Source organism: Ailuropoda melanoleuca, chromosome 11, assembly GCF_002007445.2.
Source record: "Ailuropoda melanoleuca isolate Jingjing chromosome 11, ASM200744v2, whole genome shotgun sequence".
NCBI classification, from domain to species: domain Eukaryota; kingdom Metazoa; phylum Chordata; class Mammalia; order Carnivora; family Ursidae; genus Ailuropoda; species Ailuropoda melanoleuca.
In genome coordinates, this window is record NC_048228.1 from 48,247,196 (window position 1) to 48,269,129 (window position 21,934).

Below are 21,934 nucleotides of genomic sequence, written 5' to 3' on the forward strand. Positions count from 1 at the left end.
GCCAAATAGTTAACCCAATTTTCACCTTCCACTGACTTAGTTATAAGCAGGAATATTTGTTTACAGATCACCTTTTAAGTTGCTAAGATATACTCAACATATAATCTTTGGCAAAGATTGATATTAAATGGGAATATTAATGCAGTATCATTAAGGCCCCAAGTGTGAATGGAGTGTTCCTCTGGGAAGCTAGTGTACCTATTTGCCAAGTATATAATTGTTTCTACTGATCTAACCCCTTCCTGCTCCAACCTTCCAACTCCCTCAATACATAATTTCACAGAAGTGGAATACAACAAGTCTTATACACTTTCACAGATATCCAATGCAGTATTTCCCAAACTGGGGTATGCCGGAGATTCTGATGACAAACCAATTTTTTTCCTCCAGAAATTAGAAAAAAGCACTTATCTAACATATCACACCTGTGATTCCATGAAGAGTCTCGCTGGAGAGATTGAAGTAGACAGTGCTATGTGATTTACACAGGTTATAGGTATCAGCGCCCTGCATGCTTACATGGACCTCAAATCTTTAGATGCCCATCTTCCTTTCTAACTAACTGGAAGTTTAGATAATACATATGCAATGGAATACCAACAAACTCTCTCCTACAGATTTTTAATGCATGACTCTATTCTCATCAGTGACACAACTTTGTTTCCAAAGGTTGGTAATCCTTTAGAACACAAAGTATACATAAATATATATGCAGCATTCGAGAAGACAGTTTAACATCTTTGCATTTTCCAACTACCTATATATATATGCTGGATTTAACTGACATTTTTCATGCCAATTAACATCAACAGTAAAAAAAAAAAAATCAGTACAGGTCTCATTAGTATTTTTTTTAAGATTTTATTTAGTTATTCGACAGAGAGAGAGAGAGACAGCCAGCGAGAGAGGGAACACAAGCACAGGGAGTGGGAGAGGAAGAAGCAGGCTCCCAGCAGGGCAGGGAGCCCCATGTGGGGCTCAATCCCAGGACCCTAGGATCAGGCCCTGAGCCGAAGGCAGAGGCTTAACAACTGAGCCACCCAGGAGCCCCCTCATCAGTATTTTAAACTAAACAATATTGAGCAGAATATCCTATTTTTAATGAAGAATAAGACTATTCTATTCTTATCCCTAGGGGGCTTATTTTTTAGGTGTGTCTTTTTTGTAAATTCATTAGATTACTACTTGTGTTTCCAGATTATATTTTACTGGATTCAATTTGTTTAAAATGCTTAATATTATTTGTTTTAATGTTACTATTTGCAATAATGTTATTAATTTATTAAAGAAAAAAGTGGATATGTGGATAAACCAAAAAACTGTAACTAGAGTAGGCAAATAACAAAACACTTTGCAAATACCAATCTGGATATTTTTTTTTAAAGATTTTATTTATGTATTTGATAGACAGAGACAGCCAGCGAGAGAGGGAACACAAGCAGGGGGAGTGGGAGGGGAAGAAGCAGGCTCCTAGCGGAGGAGCCTGATGTGCGGCTCGATCCCAGAACGCCAGGATCACACCCTGAGCTGAAGGCAGACGCTTAACGACTGTGCCACCCAGGCGCCCCCCAATCTGGATCTTTAAACCAAACCAGCTTCTGGTCTATGCCCTGCCCTGCACTTATACATACTTGTCCTAGTTCATGCACCTCAATTTTTGTTTTAGGAAAACACTTGAATAAATAAATTTGTTTCCTCCCTCCCTCTGTCCCTCCCTCTCTCCCTTTCTTTCTCTCTTTTCTCTCTCTCTCTCACATACACACACACACACACACACACACACACACACACACAGAGGTTGGGAAGTATATCACAGCAAACTGTATATTTTATCCCTCTCTTGACATGCTCAATGAATAAGTATGCTACTGATGTTGCTTTTTCTCATGCCTAAGTCTCTAGCCAAAGCTTGCAGATGCCTTTTTTCAGCAATGTTCATATCCTGAAATAATGTTGTATGAGAACATCTTTAGTGTTTCCATAATCAAAGTTCTAATAGCTACTTCCTCCAACGTATCTGAAACTATTAAGAAATATTCATAATGGTCAACAAATTTTTCATTATAAAATCCTGAAGCACTCCCCAATTCAAATCTGAGTTTGAGAAAATTTATACCACAATTCTTTAGTTTATTGTAATGTTTTCAATATGAATTATCCATGAAAAATAACTCTATACTAACCAATGTAACTAAATAACCAAAATATACGAGGCTGTGGTTGTAATAAGCTTGCGCTAGCTTAAAAAAGAACCAAATGGCACGTTACTATTTTTTGTACCTCTTTAAATTTAACAAAATTAGACAAACTTTATGAGTAAATACTGTCAAATTAATTGAAAGTAATAATACATAAGTAGAGAAAGTTAAACTAACTTGTCTACAAGGATTATTTTTTTTAACTACTAAAGTATAGCCCGTTAGGGTTTTGTTTCTATTTAAATGACAAAGAATGTCTTAACATACAAGCCACTAATTTTCTTAACCTTAAATGGTGCTAGATATTGCTAAACCTCACCTGCAAATACCAATTAGCAGACCTAACTGATGGAAATGCAAGGAAGGACAGGGATACTCAGGGCCAGGAAGGCAGGACTAGTGACAGAAAAAGGGGGACTTTCTAAAAAGATGGGCTCTCAATTCCGGAGCCATTCAGTGACTCCACTCCACATTTACACCCACTTCCACAATCATTTCTTTTGCAGTCACTGGAAAAATACTTGCCTATTGGCACTGTAAGAGGAGTCCGCTATGGTTCCAACCTGAGCTGGAAGTGATGAAGTATAAGAAACTAAGGCGGGCGGGAACTCTTGAGGGGAGGTAAGATACTCAGGTGAAGCCTGTTGCTGGGATTGCTGACGCTGAGCTAGCATCTGTTGCTGCAAGAAAGCCTGCTGGTACTGCTGCATCTGAAACAAGAAATGCCATTACACAATACAGGGTTCGATGTCAGTAAAGCACAGTCAGCATCACACCTATTTACTCCATTCTTTCCTTTTCACACTGGCAACAAAGTCAGAAGCCTGAAAAACAATTTATATATGAATGAGCAGCCTGCATATAGAATATCATAGCAAGAAAAAAATAAGTCTATTTAAGAAGTTGTTTAACTGCATGTATTATGGTGACCATTTGCAAAATATACAAATATCAAATCATTACGGTGTATCCCTGAAACTGATAGCATGTTAGGTATGTTATGTTAATTATACTTCAATTAAAAAAAAAAAAATCTGAAGCTAGATTCACTTGACCGGATTCAAAAATCCTCCTTTGAATAGTTCAAGAAAAAGACAAGAGAGTAGCTTACAGTCAATAGTACAACAGGTGCTATAAAAAAAAATAATAATAAAGTCACACTATTCTCTGAAGCAAATGCAATTTCCTTTTGGGTTTCTCTTTTTTATTCAACAGACATGTGTCAAATGAAAGAGACATATGACAAAAGACCACAGGAAATAGATCATTTCCCTTATATTATGAGGTAAGAGAAAAATACCACCAGTCAGTTACAATGTGCCAAATTCAGGTGCTACAGTTCAGACCAATGTCAAACTGCTTTAGAACACACCACTGGCTTTGTTAAAAATGTGTTAATTAACTGACTTGAGTTGAATCTGAATAATTAAATTCTGAATAATACCTTTCATACTGGGAATTCCAACACTGGAATGTATTCTCAGAGAGAAATACCTAGAAATTATGTGACACTTACCATTGTAGGGTACTGTGATGCACAAGGTTGCGGCTGATACACAGAATGCATTAAAAACTGCTGTTGAAGTATCTGTTGCTGCTGCATTGCCTGTTGATACTACAATGAAAAAACAAAGAAATTCATCAATATTATGCATGCCTTTTTTGTGCCATAGGTTTGGTGTTTTTTTTTTTTTTTGGTTTTGGGTTGTTTTTTTTTTAAGTACTGAGCTTACCATCATAACAATGATTTCAGTACTAGTAATCCAAACACCAATGTAAAAGAACTATAGTATGTAACTGACTATAACTTACATGTGCTTATTGGAATTGGTTTGAAGATTATCAGTGAAACATAACAGAGTGAATTAAAACCATTCCCAGCGCAGCTTAAGGACGCTTGGAAGAAAACTAAACCTAAACACATTTACCAGTTGGTGAGAACCCCTGCAGTAACTTGTGTCCAGGACTCAGTAAATTCCCCATCTCTTCTATCTCCACTTCAGTGATATCTTCTGGCAACTCAATGGCACCATCTACTTAACTACGTTCTGTTCTGGGTCTATTAGTCAAGACGAGAAGAGGGAGCCACCCATGCGTTTACTAGGCTCAAAAACATTTCAGGAAATGATGGAAAGGCAATTGTGACAAGTCATTAAATTTAAAATAGTTTAATGAAACTAGAAATTTGCAGGTTCTGATAAGGCAAAGGGCAGAACAGAACTTAAGGTCATTTTTTTCTATGTCCCTTCCAACTCTAAATGCCACCCCTCCACACACACACACACACACACACACACACACACACACACACCAACCCAGGCAGGGGGAGAAAAAAAACTAGAACAAAAACCCAAGTAGTGTTACTTCTGAAAGCCTAAATATCACCTTTCCAACAATAACATTATTAATCTGTTTCTTAACCCAAAACATAACCTGAAAAAGATAACGTTCATCACAAATTGCCATGCTTATTCATATTGCCCAATGACCGAACAAGTCTTTGCTTCATAAAGCCATGATGCAATCTATTTGAGCAGAATATTCTTAAGACTCTCACAGAATGCAAGTAAATACATATTCTTCAAAAATCCGGAAATTGGGCAAGCGTTTACATGGATCTAGAGTTCACGGTGCCGTGATGTGACAGGCAGTTCGCTGATACTCAACGGCCGCGAGACCTCCCCGCCACCCCTTCGGCATCTACAGGAACCGCAGAGCGACCTGCTGCGTGAGGGCATCCTGAAGGAGCTGCGGCTGCGGCGGCTGCGGCGGGGCCCGGGGCTGCAAATGCAGTTGCTGCAGTCTCCAGTCTCCCTGCTGTAACTGCTGAAGGACTCGGTGCTGCTGCGGAGGCTGCTGGGGGGGCCCCTGACCCAGTACAATCTCAGGGCCACTTCCAGGTCTCAGCGCTCCTAAAAGTGGTTTCCAGAAATGTATGTGAACACACTCAAGATTTCAACAAGATGGATGGATTTCAAAACACTCGTTTCGATAATCATTAACCAAGGCAACTGTATCCTTACTTTATAGCACAGAAACTTCCATATGCACACAGTCTGAAGGGACTGTTTACTGTAATTTTAAGAACCCATGAAAGTTACTTTTGTCAGCCACAACTCTGAACAAGTCAACGTCTTAGAAATGCTTCTCTCCTACGTCATCTCTCCACGAACACATCAGCCACGTCCTCCGTTTCTCGCTTCTCTGGCATGAATCTGTACCTTTGCCAATACGATTCTGTCTACACCGCCACCTTCCACCTACTGCAATTCCTCTTATCCTTCAAAGTTTAGCTCAAGGCTCTCCTCCTTTTTCCTTTATCTAACACCTCCACTTGGTTTACAACATTTCGTTCTGCCTTACACATGCTATCTTCATGGCTATTTCCTAACCGGGGCTCTTTGAGGGATGGGATAATGACTTACTGATCTATTAAGGCCCCAAGGAACGTCTATTATAACACATGTTCAATAAATGCTAGTATAGTGAATTTATTAACACTGCCTCTTAAATGGATATTTATTTATAAGCTTCGTAATTTTTACCCAAGGCAAATCCTATGAATAAACTTTTGAAATTAATGAAAACGAGACACACAGTATCAGAAAGAGAATGTGATACGCCATAATTTCTATATTCTCCTCCAATGACTTATCATAATTCAAGTGCAGCTATTTAATACTATGGGGGTAAAAGAGAGTACAAGAAGGGAGAGAAGGATTCTTTTTCACCAATGTCTTCAAACCTCCCCAGGCCTTAAATACAACACCTCTATGAATATAGTTTTATAACTTCCTAATTCTTGTAATTATAAGGAAATGCATGTTCATTATAATTAGTCTCCAAACATTTATAAAAATATACAGAAGAAAATTAAAACCATAATTCTACTACACAGACATTACCGCCATTAGCCTTTGGTGCCCTGGTTCTCAAGCCAAGGCCACAGAGCACCAGAGAAATCCCAAACAACATCATAACAATCCTATGTGAAAACAATGCTTTCAAGTATACCATTAAATCATCATACTATTATTCCCCATTTTGCAAATGATAAAAGTAAGGCTCAGAGAAGTTAAGTGAATTCACTGGGAAAGTTAAAGACATACTGTAAGAAAGTACTGACAATATATTTGGCAAAGAATATTAAGAATACATAAAAACAAAATCTTAAGGGCAATAAAAAATTAAAAACAAGACAATCTCACAGAAAATTGCAAAAGATAATTCACAAGAGAAAACGAACAGCCAGTAAACATGGAACAGTAGTATTAATCAAGAATATTAAAATAAAAACAAAGATATTTTACCTATCAATAGGGAAACATTTTTAAAAAACCAATACTATCAGGTATTGGCAAGGATCAGAATCAAAGGACACTCACACTGTTGTTGATAGTGTAAATTTTTGAAGTCTTTTGGATGGCAATGCGGCAAATTTTATTTTTTTTATTATGTGATGTTAGTCACCATACAGTACATCATTAGTTTCTGATGTAGTGTTCCATGATTCATTGTTTACGTATAACACCCAGTGCACCATGCAATACGTGCCCTCCTTAATACCCATCACCCGGCTAGCCCATCCCCCCACCCCCTCCCCTCTGACACCCTCAGTTTGTTTCCTGGAGTCTCATGGTTCCATGGTTCATGTCCCCCTCTCATTTTCCCCCCTTCATTTTTCCCTTCCTTCTCCTAATGTCCTTCATGCTATTCCTTACGTTCTGGCAATGTGGCAAATTTTAAATGAGTACATTTTTTAATATATTCCTCAGAAAAATGCTCTAACATGGAAATCAAGAGGCTGTTATAAGGATGTTCACCACAACACTATTAATAAGAGCAAATACTGGAAATAACCCAAATGGTTATATAAACTATGGTACATTCACACTGTGGAATATCATCTACCTATTAAAAACTACACGGGAGATTTATATGCACTAATGGGCAAAGCTCTCCTAAATACAGGAGTTAAAATAAATCAAGCTGCGGAGAACTATGTATGGTATGAATCCACTTACGTTAAACCCAGCACAAGTGGTTTGTATCTATATATATGCATGCAAGAACATAAAAAATGCACCTGGGGAATGCATACTAACCTGCCGCTAGTTTACTCCACAGAAAAAAATAATGGAGACTTTTCCATTTTTCCCCAAATACTACTGTACTGTCTGAATATTTTAAAAGAACATATTCATGTGTCACTTCTTGTATAATACTTAATGGGGGAAGAAATGTTAAAAGATCCACATATGGGGAGAAAAGGGAATGTTACTTTTCCAACTGAAGCTGGAAGCGTTTGAAGGAGAGCAAGCAAGCCCTGCCATGGGAGCAGGCCTGACCCTCACAGCTCCTAATAAACAACACTTCTCCCAACGCCCACATCAGACAAGGCTTCCTGTGAACACAGTGGATCAGGACAACAAGACCACTCCATAATCACATCTGAACGCTGCCGAATTCGGGCACATTGTCCAAACCAAAAAATGACCAAACCTCTCCTGGATATATCCTGGCTACTATGGCTGACTGCTGCTTCTATACCAATTGAGGCTTTTGCTTCCCTCCTTCTACAGAAGTAAGATTTATTAAGATACCTAATGATATCATATCCACTTCCTGACAGCATTCACTCCAGAGCAAAGCCCCACTTCCTTCAAGCTTTCCCAAAAATACCTAACACAAGCTTTAGTGAGTCTTTCAAACACCATCTTACTGAGACATTCCCACAGATTCCCATGATATGTAAGTATAAACCTAACTGGTTCAAATACAAGTGTGTTCCTAGTGGTCTTCAGGTAGAGGGCACTGATACATGACAGAGAAGACTAATAGGATCTCCAACCCAAAATGGTAGGAAAATTAAAAAAAAGAAAAGAAGTAACACTGAATGCTTACTACGAAACAGAATCTTCCCAGATATCACACACCTTGTCTTGTATTTCTTTTAACAGGAAAAGCGGGTGTTATTCTCATTTTACAGGAGAGAACAGTGAGGCTAAGAAATGGACACAAAAGGCTTCAACTTCCCCTATTTTCCCTTTTCCATGGAATAATCCTCCATCTGGTGGGCCCGATCACGACAGAAGTATGCAGCGATGCATCAGGTAACATAAACATTCTCTTCCCTGAGCATATACTTAACAGTAATAATAGTAGCTAATAGTTAACACTTCTTAAGGACATACTATGTGGCAAGGGATTATATTAAGCAGTTACTTAATCCTCACAGCAATCCTATCAAATAGGTACCAGAATCTTTATAACATACATCACTAAGAAATGGGAAAACCAAGGGCGCCTGGGTGGCACAGCGGTTAAGCGTCTGCCTTCGGCTCAGGGCGTGATCCCAGCGTTCTGGGATCGAGCCCCACATCCAGCTCTTCTGCTATGAGCCTGCTTCCCTCTCCCACTCCCCCTGCTTGTGTTCCCTCTCTCGCTGGCTGTCTCTATCTCTGTCAAATAAATAAAAAATCTTTATTAAAAAAAAAAAAAGAAATGGGAAAACCAGAACTCACATTCAGGTTCATGAGACTCTTAAGTGTGGGCTCTTAACCATTAGAGTATACTAACTGAAAACATTTTAACATTAAAGCAAAACAGTTATCCCATGAAATAAAGTGCATAACGGGGTTTTCTTGAGATGGGCCTGTTACTTTTTTCCCCGAATACTACCGAGGACACGTTTACTATCTAATATTAGAGGGATTTTCTTGGGGAATTTTTTTTAAGTACTACACTGTACCACAATGCTTTGAAGATATTTTAGATTAGAAAAACAAATCTTCTCAAAATCAGATGAGAAGACAGGTTCCTGTGTTGTAATCTCCACATGACCTAAGAGAGACTCCTCCGTCAAGGATCTAGATGCAGTGGAAAGACATAAAACTTTTTAAGGCTGAAGTTTCAACTTCCTCCTTTCCAACACAGTCCAGAATTTTCTATACTCTTGAACCTTATTACCAACCTCAAACCCTACTTAGTTGATGACTCTATGCATAAGCAGATTGGAAGCTTTTTGTACCATACTTGTACATTTTGCCTACAACTTTAGGAAAACAATTAGTTGAGTTTATCAGACATCAGTAGAAAGTTTCTGCAAGCATTAAGTTATCTGCTTCATAATAGTAAGTTTGCCAGTAATTTACACTCCTAGGAAATCAAGCCACAAAAGGTTTAAGTTAACTATAAAGGTGATAAGGTTGGCAGAGCTGTTATTACCTTTTGGTCTGTGGTTACTGAATTCACCAGGAGCAGGGACTTTAACAGGTGTTGCTGAACTCTGAATGGTCAGCACACTGGGAGTGGCAGTAGTAGAGTTGGCCTTTGGTCTTTGTCTTGGTGCAATTGAGGTTTCTGTTGGTCCAATGGTATCTGTTATTCTACAACAGAAGAATATATTTCATTCCAAATACTGGAATTATTTCTAATTCACTATTTGTCCTATAAAGGCTCTATTTCAACAGATGCACTTTAATTATTATTGATGATCATATCAGTCATCTTGGCTTCTTCCTGTCTCATTCTCAAGTATTAAATGTTTAATAAAAATAGGAAAGTAAATGAAATAAACCTAACCATTTTTCTTAAACTAGTATGCTACCATTCATAGTCCGCTGCTGAAGCTGATAGAGTAAGAATATAGGATTGCTCTTAAGGAGATGAAATAAAGGAAACAAACAGAAACCTTCTCAAAAGGTTCTAGACAAAATCAGGAGCCAATTCTCCAAACCAGGCAGAAAAATAAAAACAAGAAACAAAAAGTAAGTTTCCCTTAGTTTAGACTCTAGGCCTAAGAAAGAAAAGACTGCCCTCCAGAGCTCAGAAAACAAAAGGAGCCAAAACTTTCAATGATTGGAGCTACCTATTCACATTCAACTTCTCGAATCTTTAACTATGCTTTACTTAAAACAATGAATGGAAATTATGTAACATTTTTCCCCACTAGGACTTAGTTTAGGCCACAGACAGGGGTGGTCAAAGTGGTAAGCACAGTTTTGAAAGCAAGATTTTCTTTTCTTTTTTCAAAAAAAAAAAAAGTGGGGGGGGGCAGGGAAACTCTCTAACTTACAGATTTATCAACTTATTTTTTCTATAAATTTAGTATAAAAATTCAAATACTTTTTAATAGAGTCATATGTTCACTTTTCAACAGGACAGCCATAAAATCTCTTTACCAAGTTCCCTCAGCACCTTTTCAAATGATTTGGTACTTAAAAAGTTTGCATACATGATTTACCAAGTCCATATCTGCTGCATTTGGAGAATGCCCTATATACAGTAACTGTACAGATCTACAGTTCTCTCATATCCGTACATACCACAAGAGGGAGCTCTTTTAACTATCTTTCTAAGAAAGAAACTGAAATATAATCAAAAGATTTTAAATAATAGAAATACACTGTATGTGTGCTGTTTTCTAAAAATAACATGTTTTAAATGGGATGGGTTATAGTACAAGTCATATGAAAACTGAACTAAAAGGCAATAAAATTATCATGTATACATCTAACCAATTATATCTCATTTTAATGATAATCAAGTACTTACTGAGTTCAAATTATGGATATGACACTAAAACCAACGCTGTACTCCCTAAGTTCAAGTAATGTGGGGACTATATATCCTATACAACCTTTTTATCTGTCTATCCATTCTTTATTAAGTGGATTACGGTATAGGCCAGAACTCGCTCTGCCTTGTTCCTGTTATAAATCGTTCTACAGAGATTTACAACACACATGAGCGCAGCAAACCTCTAAAAAGCATGTTAAAAGTTCTACAGAATTTAGTATAGTGTTTCCTAATGTATTTTATCTCAATATCTATTATATGATTACTGATATCCAGCAAACACGGGCAAGACCCTGTCTTCAGAGAATTTACAATATACCCAGGAAGATATGATGCGTGTTCGTGAAAATACACGAGACATAAGACAGTAAAAATAATCAGAGTCAAGCTAGTACTGTCAAGAGTTTCATAGAGGAGTAATTCTACCCTTAATATAATTTGGCTACAAAGGCTTCAGGTAGGCACTGGAGGGTAAAAAATAAACACATTTTCATTAGACAGTAAAAAAGAAATTAAGCATTCTGTGTGAAGAAATAGGAAGAAAATGCCTGGGCAGATCAGGCAACATGAAGACCGAACTCGACTAGAACAGAAGACGGAGTAATCACTGGTGTCAACACTACTGTGCAGCCTCATCTGGCCCCTTACAACAGACAGAGCTGTTCTCTCTGCTCCCTTCCTTGTCTTTCCTAGTCCCTATCACCTGAGCAATCTTCCTTAAACACAGACTCTCTTAAAAGACTTGAGTGTTTCCATCTGCCAGGACCATAATTCTCAACCTTTCCATTTTCAGATACAAGTCACAAAAGTCTCCCATGTTTAACAGTCCCAAAAGCAGATGCGGGTTTCAGGGAGGTAGAAAGGAGCTTCTAAGAAAGAAGTAAAACCAAAAATGTCACACAGTAAAGGCAGGGTAGATGGATAATACACATAAAAGCTCTAAAACATATAAATAATGATACTAGCTATTTAAAGATTTCTCCAATCACCCATCCCCCATTAAGAAGGCTTTTACATGGGGGAAAAAAAACCTAACTTAATATTTTTAATTAGGTTTTATACACATTTAAATCTTTCAAGTACTTTACGGATTCTATCAATAAAGAGTAAATTTATATTATTGACCACTAAGCACCAATGAACCTAATTTTTTTAATGTAATGTTCAGATTTAACATAACACGAATAGCACTGTGAATTTTGGTCACATTAACTATTTCATTTGCTTATAATTGTATAGCTATGACTTCTGTCATGGTTAAAGAGATATTCAAAGCACCATTCTTGCTCAGTTGACTCATGTTTTTCAAAAAATCTGTATCTATTTCTTACAGACTTAATCATTGACAAAATAATTATTTAAAAAAACGCAACAGGGGCGCCTGGGTGGCTCAGTTAGTTAAGTGACCAACTCCTGGTTTCGGCTCAGGTCATGATGATGTCATGGGTCTTGGGATTGAGCAGGAGCTGGCAGCATCTCGGAGCTCAGCGGGGCTTCTGCTTGAAAGATTCTCTCCCTCTGCTCACCCACCCCCACCCCTGCTTGCTCTCTGTCTCTCTCAAATAAATCTTTAAAAAATAAATAAATTTTTAAAACACCACAATAAAAATGAACTGACATGTCCTATAATAATTCATAATTGCCACTCGACTCTAACAGCAGTTGCTAACTACAGCTGTGTCACAGATACAACAGTCAGTCGTAACAGATTCCTGCAAGTTAGATGTAACTTTATTCCTTCAGTCTCTTACTCGAGAGAGTACTTTAAAATTCAAGTGAATGAAGATAATATTTTTAGAGTGATGGCATATTTTTTAAACAGTCATTCACAAATGATATTTGAACAATTTATAAATAACAAATTATTTTTTGTTATTATAAAAACACATCTCACACAAAGTCCAAATAGTAGAACTGACTGCAAGGCTGAAAATTCACTGGCTTAAAGGCCAAAGTCCAAATTTCTCAGCATGACATACAAACTAAGTTGCTCATGACTGGCATCTAGCTCCCATTACCCACCACTCTCGTATATGTGCCCTTACGCTTCATCCATGCACTTTCACAAAGGCCATTCTTCTTGCCTGAAGTGCCTGACTGCTGTATTTCACCTCCCATCACTCCAGGTGACTGTCTATTCATCCTTCTAGGAAGAGTTTAGCAAGCCACGGAGTGGCTTTTAGCAAGCCCAGGGAAAGGAGGCTTTCTCTGCTCCCAGCTTTCCCTTCCTCCACTCTCAGAGTTGCCTGGTATCTATCTATCTGGTAACTGTTTTCTCATCTGGTCTTCATTAGAATGTGAGCTCCTTGAGATTAAACACTGCTCCTCTTTCTTTGTGTTTCCAGTATCTATATCTTATAAATAACAGGTACATAATAAACATATTTTATGTATTTCATGTCAAATAAAATCTTTGCCTAAGTAACACACAATACAAAAAAAGCTCTGAAAGGGGTGCCTGGGTGGCTCAGTTAAGCATCCGATCTGGATTTCAGCTCAAGTCATTATCTCGGGGGTCCTGAGTTGGAGCCTGAGATGGGCTCTGTGCTCAGCGGGGAGTCTGAGATTCTCTGATTCTCTCTCCCTCTGCCACCCTCCGACCCCTGCAACTCGTGTGTTCATGCTCTCTCTCTCAAATAAATGTATCTTTAAAAAAAAAAAAAGCTGTGACCAAGAATCTCCCCACATGTAATATTATACCTGTGTGATAATCTAAAATATAATCCTGTTTATTAACCTTTAAACCCAAAAATAGTATTTAAAAAATCATTAATTCAATCATTGATCAAATACACATCTTAACCTACATAATACATATCAAACTTACCAATACAGTAAATAACTATGAATGATTTAAAATATCATATTTCTTTACAGTCTTAAAAGAATTAAAACCATTCTTTATAAATTATACTTAACAATATATTTTCTAAATATGTTATTAGAATACAGAAAAGAGCTTACAAATTTAGAATACTCTAAGAGAGCTGGCTCTAAGAGTTATTTCCTTGAATTAAAAAAAAAAAATCATACTAGCTATAAACACAACACAAAAATTTCATGACTTATAGTTACCATGTGATGAAATAAGGACACCCCCAAAATGACCCAATGTAACATCACTAGTTGCATAATCACTTCTTAATTGCTGAGGGTGAGCAGTTCGAGTAAGACTGATGTCAAACCCCATACCTCATGCAAAAAAGCTTATTTCATAGTTGCTATCTAAGCTCCTCATCACATGCAATAAAGAACATACATTTTTGTGTGTGTGAAAATGATATTTAATCAATGAAACTTAGTAGGACTAAAAATAAGAACTATACACTTTTTTAAAAACGTCTTTTCAAATCTCAGCATAGCTTTGCCTACCTGGCTTTTATTTGGCTTTTCCTAGAAGCTGCTTCACTCGCAGTCATCGGTTCAGGAAGAGCTGAAGGAACAGAAGAATTCTTGGAAGAAAAAAAATAAAACTTTTCATTTTGGTTTTCATTTCAGTTGCAAAAAGTTTTATTTAAACAGTATAGATATACTCTTAAGTACTATCTATGAAATACTAATACTTTCACCTCAGATACCTACAGCATGTTCACATATATTTGCCAGATCTAATCTGCAAATATCACCGCATGCTACACAAATGTCACTGTCATATCATGTTCCACAGAAACCCTTGGAAAAGAAACAGAACAACATCATATCCACTTTACAAACATGTAAATATCAGATTAAAAAAAGGATTATATAACACTTGTAAATCAGTGACTATTTTCCAAATGACTTTGGAAAAAGAAGCAAACACGAAGCATTTGAGGAAAGTGCTGTTTCTACATACTGCAGATAATTTTCATGACACTGCTTGTAAAGGCTAGCAAACAGGAGCAGAAGATCACTTGTTCATGCTCTCTATAATGTTTGTCTTACGGTAGGCACCCAAATGCACACACGCTGAATGAAAAGCTAAAAATCCACAGTAAAATGTCAAACCTACTTTCATTACTAGAATGTTAGAACTGCCTGACTTTCAGCTTCGACAGAGCATATATTACATTGAGGCTTTAAAAAACAAAAACAAATAGTACCAACTTCCTTATTTTTTTAGTGGGATGGACTAAGTTTTACACACTAACAAGACCAAGAAGAAGAGCCAGAATGATCTTTAAAAACTGAGACTGGCTTAAAATCAGTGATGAACCCAGACCTTTATTAAAATTAGCAAAGACTAGCCATACACAGTTAATCTGATATAGTTAGACATACTATGCAGACAAAATAATTCAAAGCCTCTGAACAATATTAGCTCCTATCAACTCAACACCTTCCATGGATGAGGCACAAGGTTTTACATTTATTATTTGTGACCCTAATAATTATTATTTTCACAGAAAAAGACATTAAGTAACTTCCCAAAATATACAAAATCAGTCATTGATAGACTTGAACCCAGGTCTCTCCGTTTACAACACCTATGCTCTCTACACCAAACACAACCAAACTTTTTCAGTTTACCCAGTCCTTAGCGTCACAGGAATTTTTCATGAGGTACCCTCCCAACTTAACAGATGGGCCCAAACAACTTAATAATAGAAGTGTGTGTTGTGAAAAACAGATGTCACTGTGTTTCCCCCAAAAAGGAAAAATATCCTGCAGTGCCCCAGGTCTGCTGTAGCTCCCCAGGGCACCTCAGCTCCATTTGGCAACTGTGGCTTTTTAACAAAAATACTAACCACAAACACACTATCAGACCACCTGTGATCAAACAAGTAATTCTGAAGGTATATGTATCTACACATATGAAATGGGATTTTAAATTCATGTCCTACTTGAAAAACTACTTACATTGATGTTGGAAACTGGACACTCCTTTTTGGCAAATTTAAAAGCAAAATAGGACACCTGAAATATGTCAGGTCTATGCTCTGGGTCTGGTTCAAGCATGAACCCTGCAAGAACAGATTAAAATGTTAAGTTTCACTGAACACACAGAAGCTATTTAGGGGCACATCAAAACAATAAAATGTATAACACTTTTTTCCATTCTAAGATCAGTGATTCTAGTAAAGTCTGCTAATGTCCTAGAAAATATAGAAATTGTTATTTTATACACGAACTTAAAGCATTAACCGAAGCTAAAAGCAGTCATGGAACAGCTCTGTACCAGAAGTATAAATAAACAAATATAAATATTCTTCTCAGAAAGTGACACAAAACAGTGAGTTCGGTGAACACTGGGGAATAATTCAAGAAAGTTCCAAAGCCACAGTAGAGGTCCTTATTTTCATTATTATCTAAAATACCTCTACTAATTTTCAAATGATCCTGAATCCTTAAGAAAAGACTAAGTTGTGTGCATTATATTTAACAAAGTAGTTCAGGGTTCACACATTAGTTTTCCAAAACAATTCTTTCATCCCATACTGATGCTAACGATATTCACCACAGTTCTTATTTCTGCATGTTATTCACATCATGTTCAGAAGTATGAGTAGAGTTTTATGGTTCTATTATAAACGGATTTCACACCAGTCTTACAACATTGCTTGAAATACCTGACCTTTTTTCCTAGCCAAAATGATCTTTTTTTCCCCTAGCCAAATGACTACTTATCTATTTCTTGGGTCCCTTATTAATTCACAAGTTCACAAGAAGGCTGGCATTTATATTCAATTCTAAAACTAAAAAGTTCATATTTTGTTAAAACATCTCCATGTTCTAACTCTGCTTCACCAACTCCAAATTCTTAGTGTTCAAATCATTTTTTTAAGATTTACTTATTTTAGAGAGAGAGTGTGTGAGTGGGGGAGGACCAGAGGAAGAGAGAGAGAATCCTGAAGCAGACTGCCCACTGAGTGTGGAGCCCAACGTGGGGCTCAAACCCAGGACCCTGAGATCATGACCTGGGCCAAAATCAAGAGTTAAGCTACCTAACCAATCGAGCCACCCAGGCACCGCTCAAATCATTTTTAAACCTATTTGGAATATAAAATGTTTAGTATCAATTAGATAGTATTTTGAAATTTGCTAATAAAATTACGTACAGAAAGATCTAAGTATAAAACAGCTAAATTAAAATTAGAAATCAAAACGAATTAAATCTTCCCTTCAAATTTATGTAATATTTGAACAAACAACATATACTACATCTGCAACAGCATGATAAACTTAGGCTAAAAACACAGTTGTGTAACAAATGACACTAAGTACAAACTTAGAAATTGTTTCAGGAGATTCTTAAGTCAGTTTTAAAAAATACTGTGTGTGGGGGCACCTGGGTGGCTCAGTCAGTTAAGCATGACTCTTGATTTCGGCTGAGGTCATAATCTCAGGGTCCTGGAATCAAGACCCACATTGGGCTCTGTGCTCAGCAAGGAGTCAGCTTGGGATTCTCTCTCTCCCTCTGCCCCTCCACCTGTGCACGTGTGCATAATCTCTTTCTCTCTCACGCTCTCAAAATAAACAAGTCTTTAAACAAACAAACAAAAATTCTCTGCATGTAACTTGATTTTATATACTTTAATAGGTCACTTATAATATTGATTTTTTATTATTTTGTCACCATTGTTAAATATAAATAACCAAAAACATTAATTTATTAGATTGTATTCAACCTCATTCCAGAGAAGATTCAGGAACCTACAAGGTTTATTTTATCCTCCAAAATCATATTTGATCTTGACACCAACAAATATTAAATGTTTTAAAAGTACAATAGTACATGATATAGAAATAAATTTAAACAGATTTTTAACAATAAATGCTTATTCATATAATTTTTTAAAACTAAACAAATCACAAGAAAATTATCAAATTCACAATCTATTTTTCTATACTAACAATTAAGTTTATTTGGCTTTTAAGATCTAATTTCAACTGTAGCTAATTATAAATATTTATTTCTATAAAGGACCTGAAAAGGCATACAAGTCTTTTTTCAAAGACTTTATTTATTTGAGAGAGAGAGAGCAAGTGAGAGAGAGAGCATAAGCAGGGAGAGGGGCAGGGAGAGCATAAGCAGGGAGAGGGAGAGAACCACCAAGCAGGAAGCCCGATGTGGGGCTCGATCCCAGGACCCTGGGATTATGACCTGAGCCAAAGGCAGACACTTAACCCAATGAGCCACCCAGGGGCCCAAAAACTATAAGATTTTAAGTATATGAGAAAATTAGTACTAATAAGAAAAGTAATGGCTAAGAGCCCCTGCCCCCCACCCCGCCAAAAAATAAAACAGGATAATGATGTCAGTGAAGAAACTGCATAGGATTTGGTCCTATCTATAAAAGTAAGCCAAAAATTTAGGTCTCTACTTTCTACCCGGCAATACAAATATAGCAACATGATCCATTATAAGAATCACCGTATCCTTAGCACAAAAACAAACTAGGTGTTAAGGAAAAGCACTATTTCTAATATTGACAGCAAAGAGTAAATTCTCCTTTTGAGTCTTTCTAAAGAAGGTTCTTACACAGAGTGAACAATATCCTTAAGAAATTGCAATGAGTGACAATTCCTTCTGTGATGACCAGTGACATAACACCTAAATGCAGTTCAGGAGAAGAAATTCTATAAGAGCAGAGAACACTATGGCACAAGAATATACTTCTCTGGCCTGACTTAATCTAGGAAAAGCTTTTTACGTCTCTAGAGTGGAAAAGAATGAACCTCAGGCAATCCTATATATTTTTTTCTTTCATAGTAATGAAAAGCACCAAGGGGCAATAAATTCAAGATTTCATGTTCTCTAACCAGTATCTCTATAGGTAATTCTCTCTCTCAAATTGAGCACAGTACAACATCCCCTAATGATTAGGCAACCAAGCTGTGGGTAGGACTGATTATCATCTCATAACCAAACAGAAGAACCTCTAACTCCCAGGCTTGTGTTTCCATGTGGGGCTTATATGCTAAAGCCGGTTTAGTTTGCCTAACTACTGATCCCGTTTATGGAACAAAAAATCAATTTAAGAGGTCACAACTATCATTTATTTTAATAGAATATAAAATATTAGAGTGCATTATTATGGTAAGTATAAGCAATGTGTCATGAAGCTTGTTTGGGGTGTGTGTGTGTGTGTGTGTGTGTGTGTGTGTGTGCACGCACATGCACATACATCCACCAGGTCACAACTAAAATGTATTTTTTACTATGGACCATAGTCAAACAGTTTGAAAACCACTGTACTAGTGACCTCTCTCTACTACTGTAACTCGTTCCTCTCCAAGAAGAAAACAGTGATTTGTCCAATTGTTAGACCAGAAAAAAGAAATAAGCACCCACATGCACCAATCTCTGATACTCTTTCTTTCAGGACAGTTCTCCAGACATAAACGTTCTCTCTGAAGCCACGTCTGGTAAATGGCCTGCTTCTACAGAGGAAGTCTATGGCTTGCCAGCATTGCCTGAGACTAGGTGTAAGTAAATTTGGGGACTGAATACAGATTAATAGGCCCATCTGCCTTCAGATCTAAATTTCATTCTGCAATCTGCTTTATTAATATTAATGCTGACACTTTTATCTGATGCACTCCCATGTCCCTCTGATTTGGTTCTAATTCAAAGTATGAGGAGGCTGAAATCCATAGGTAGAACATGGCTACATTTTTATCTTTGAATATTTTTATACTGGATATTATCAGCCATTAAAAAAGAAAAAAGTAAAGAACTCAATAAGGCATCTTTAAGCACTTAAATAATATAATTTCCCAAACTGTCCAAGAGGACTGTATGTTGCAAAATATACTCCTCAATAACTAAATGATATAATCTGGAGTACAGACGCATCAGCTCTAATCCAGCTAAACACTGAGGTATATCTACCAAGAATGACACTTCAGTTTTTTAGTAGTTTGCCCATTTTCTCTCATAATAATTAAACCTCAAGTCTAGTGTTTTATTAACTCCTACTTCAAAGACAATAAAACCAAATCATCTACAACAATATGCTCCTGGGGGCGCCTGGGTGGCACAGCGGTTAATCGTCTGCCTTCGGCTCAGGGCGTGATCCCGGCGTTATGGGATCAAGCCCCACATCAGGCTCCTCCGCTATGAAGCCTGCTTCTTCCTCTCCCACTCCCCCTGCTTGTGTTCCCTCTCTCACTGGCTGTCTCTATCTGTCGAATAAATAAATAAAATCTTAAAAAAAAAAAAAAAAACAATATGCTCCTGAAAGAATGGATTAAGAAATACATGTGTCTGGTTCATCCAAAAGTGTTTAAATTCATACAAAAAAAAGGCAGAGAAGCTAGAATACACCCTTGTTTACTCAATTTAAAATGATCATGTGAATCATCATGAGACATTCCCACTGACCCTAATTCTACTGACAACATAAGATCAACATTAGCCACATAGAAATGAAAGGCTATTTCTCTGCTCCTAATTGTGTGAATCCTTCTATTGACACAAACACCACTTATATAACCTAAGGACACAAAACAGTCTCAGCACTGAAGGTAGTGTATGATTAAACTACCCTGGTATTTCCAACTAAGGTATCCAACATATCCGGTTAGAAAATACTTGCAGGGCACCTGGGTGACTCAGTCAGCCTTCGGCTCAGGTCATGATCCCAGGGTCCTGGGATGGAGCCCAGCATTGGGCTCCCTGCTCAGCAAGGAATCTGCTTCTCCCACTCCCTCTCCGTCTCAAACAAAATCCTAAAAAAAAAAAAAAAAATTTAAAACACTTGCCAAGGCAGCTGAAATAGTTATGTTTGTAACTAACTGTATAGGAAAGTACGACATCCGTGCGTATTCCAACAAAAAGAGCTGCTGAAGGAGCTGCTGCTGCTGTAGCAGTGACCAAGTTAAATTACGGCTTCACTACAGACTTAAGCCAAAAATTAAATAAAGTGGTTCCCATTCAAGTTATACAAAATGATAGACCCATGCCTGGGCCTAAGTAAAAGTTAAACCAGCCTCTCTGATGGCTCAACACATTTAATAGGAAAATACTTCGGAAAGAAGTCTCAGAAGAATTTTTCTGCTTAAAATTTTGTTAAATTGTTTTCCTTTCATAAAGACACTTTTTCTCTCCCAAAGACTTCTATTTATTACACTTACAGTAAATATACCTAAAAAGAGGACACCCACTCCGATTTCACAACTATAAATACTTTAAGCATTAACTTGTTACTTCTATCGGTTAACCTGTGGAGATTATTACAGATCTTCCTACATGTTAGGTATGTAGAGCCTATATAACTTATCCTATGGACTGCTGAAATGAAACCAAATTTAATAGCTACTAATAACTGTGTTCAATCATAACTAAAACACTAAAATGGCACTATCAATATACCAGGTTAGTGTATTTGGGGTAATCCTGGTAGCTGCCCCTAGACGTCATGGATCAGAGCCCTCTCACTACACCTGCCCATGAGGTAACCCAGGAGCAATGACTGGAAATCACCAAGGAACTCCTACCTTAATCTTTGATTTTCTTCCAAAGGCACAGTAAAATGTCTGAGATTATTTTCAAAAATAATATAAAAAAGAGTGGGTGAGGCCAAGGACAAAAAAAACATTGACCATGAATTAATAATCACTGAAGCTGGGGAACAAGGTACATAATTCACTGAACTGTTCTGCCTGTATTTGTTTATTTTTTATTTCCAAAATAAACTTTAAGTGTATTAAAACAAGCAAATTCCTTGTTTCCCACAGGAAATAGGTATTAAAATAAATTTATTTACTTTTAAAATGATAAATAACAAATTTTGGTTGGGATGTGGAGAAAAGGAATCCTTTGGGCAATGTGAGTGAGCATGTGAACTGGAGCAGCCACTCTGGAAAACAGTACAGAGGTCCCTCAAAGAATTAAAAATGGAATTACCATATCACCGAGCAAGTCCACTTCTGGGTATTTATCCAAAGAAAACAAAAACAGCTCAAAACGGTATCTGCACGGGGTGCCTGGGTGGCTCAGTCGGTTAAGTGTTTGCCTTCAGCTCAGGTCATGATCCTAGGGTCCTGGAATCAAGCCCCACGTTGGGATCCTACTCAGTGGGGAGTCTGCTTCTCCCTCTCCCTTTGCCCCTCCCCCTCCTCGTGCCCTTCTTCTCTCTAATAAATAAATAAAATCTTTAAAAAAAAAAGGTATCTGCACCCCTATGTTTTAGCGCAGTGTTATTTACAATAGCCAAGACATAGAAATAACC

At 37.2% G+C, this 21,934-nt stretch overlaps 1 protein-coding gene across 1 annotated transcript in view; it reads right to left on the reverse strand.

Annotated features, from left to right (window-relative positions):
* BMP2K (BMP2 inducible kinase) overlaps positions 1-21,934 on the reverse strand; it is a 126,800-nt gene that overhangs the window by 31,386 nt on the left and 73,480 nt on the right. Inside the window, exons 8-13 of the mRNA XM_034671639.1 lie at positions 15,618-15,721; positions 14,151-14,230; positions 9,426-9,586; positions 4,920-5,110; positions 3,715-3,813; positions 2,724-2,908 (exon numbers count right to left, since the gene is read on the reverse strand). Coding sequence (XP_034527530.1) covers positions 2,724-2,908; positions 3,715-3,813; positions 4,920-5,110; positions 9,426-9,586; positions 14,151-14,230; positions 15,618-15,721 — 820 coding nt within the window. The remainder of the gene's footprint in view (positions 1-2,723; positions 2,909-3,714; positions 3,814-4,919; positions 5,111-9,425; positions 9,587-14,150; positions 14,231-15,617; positions 15,722-21,934) is intronic.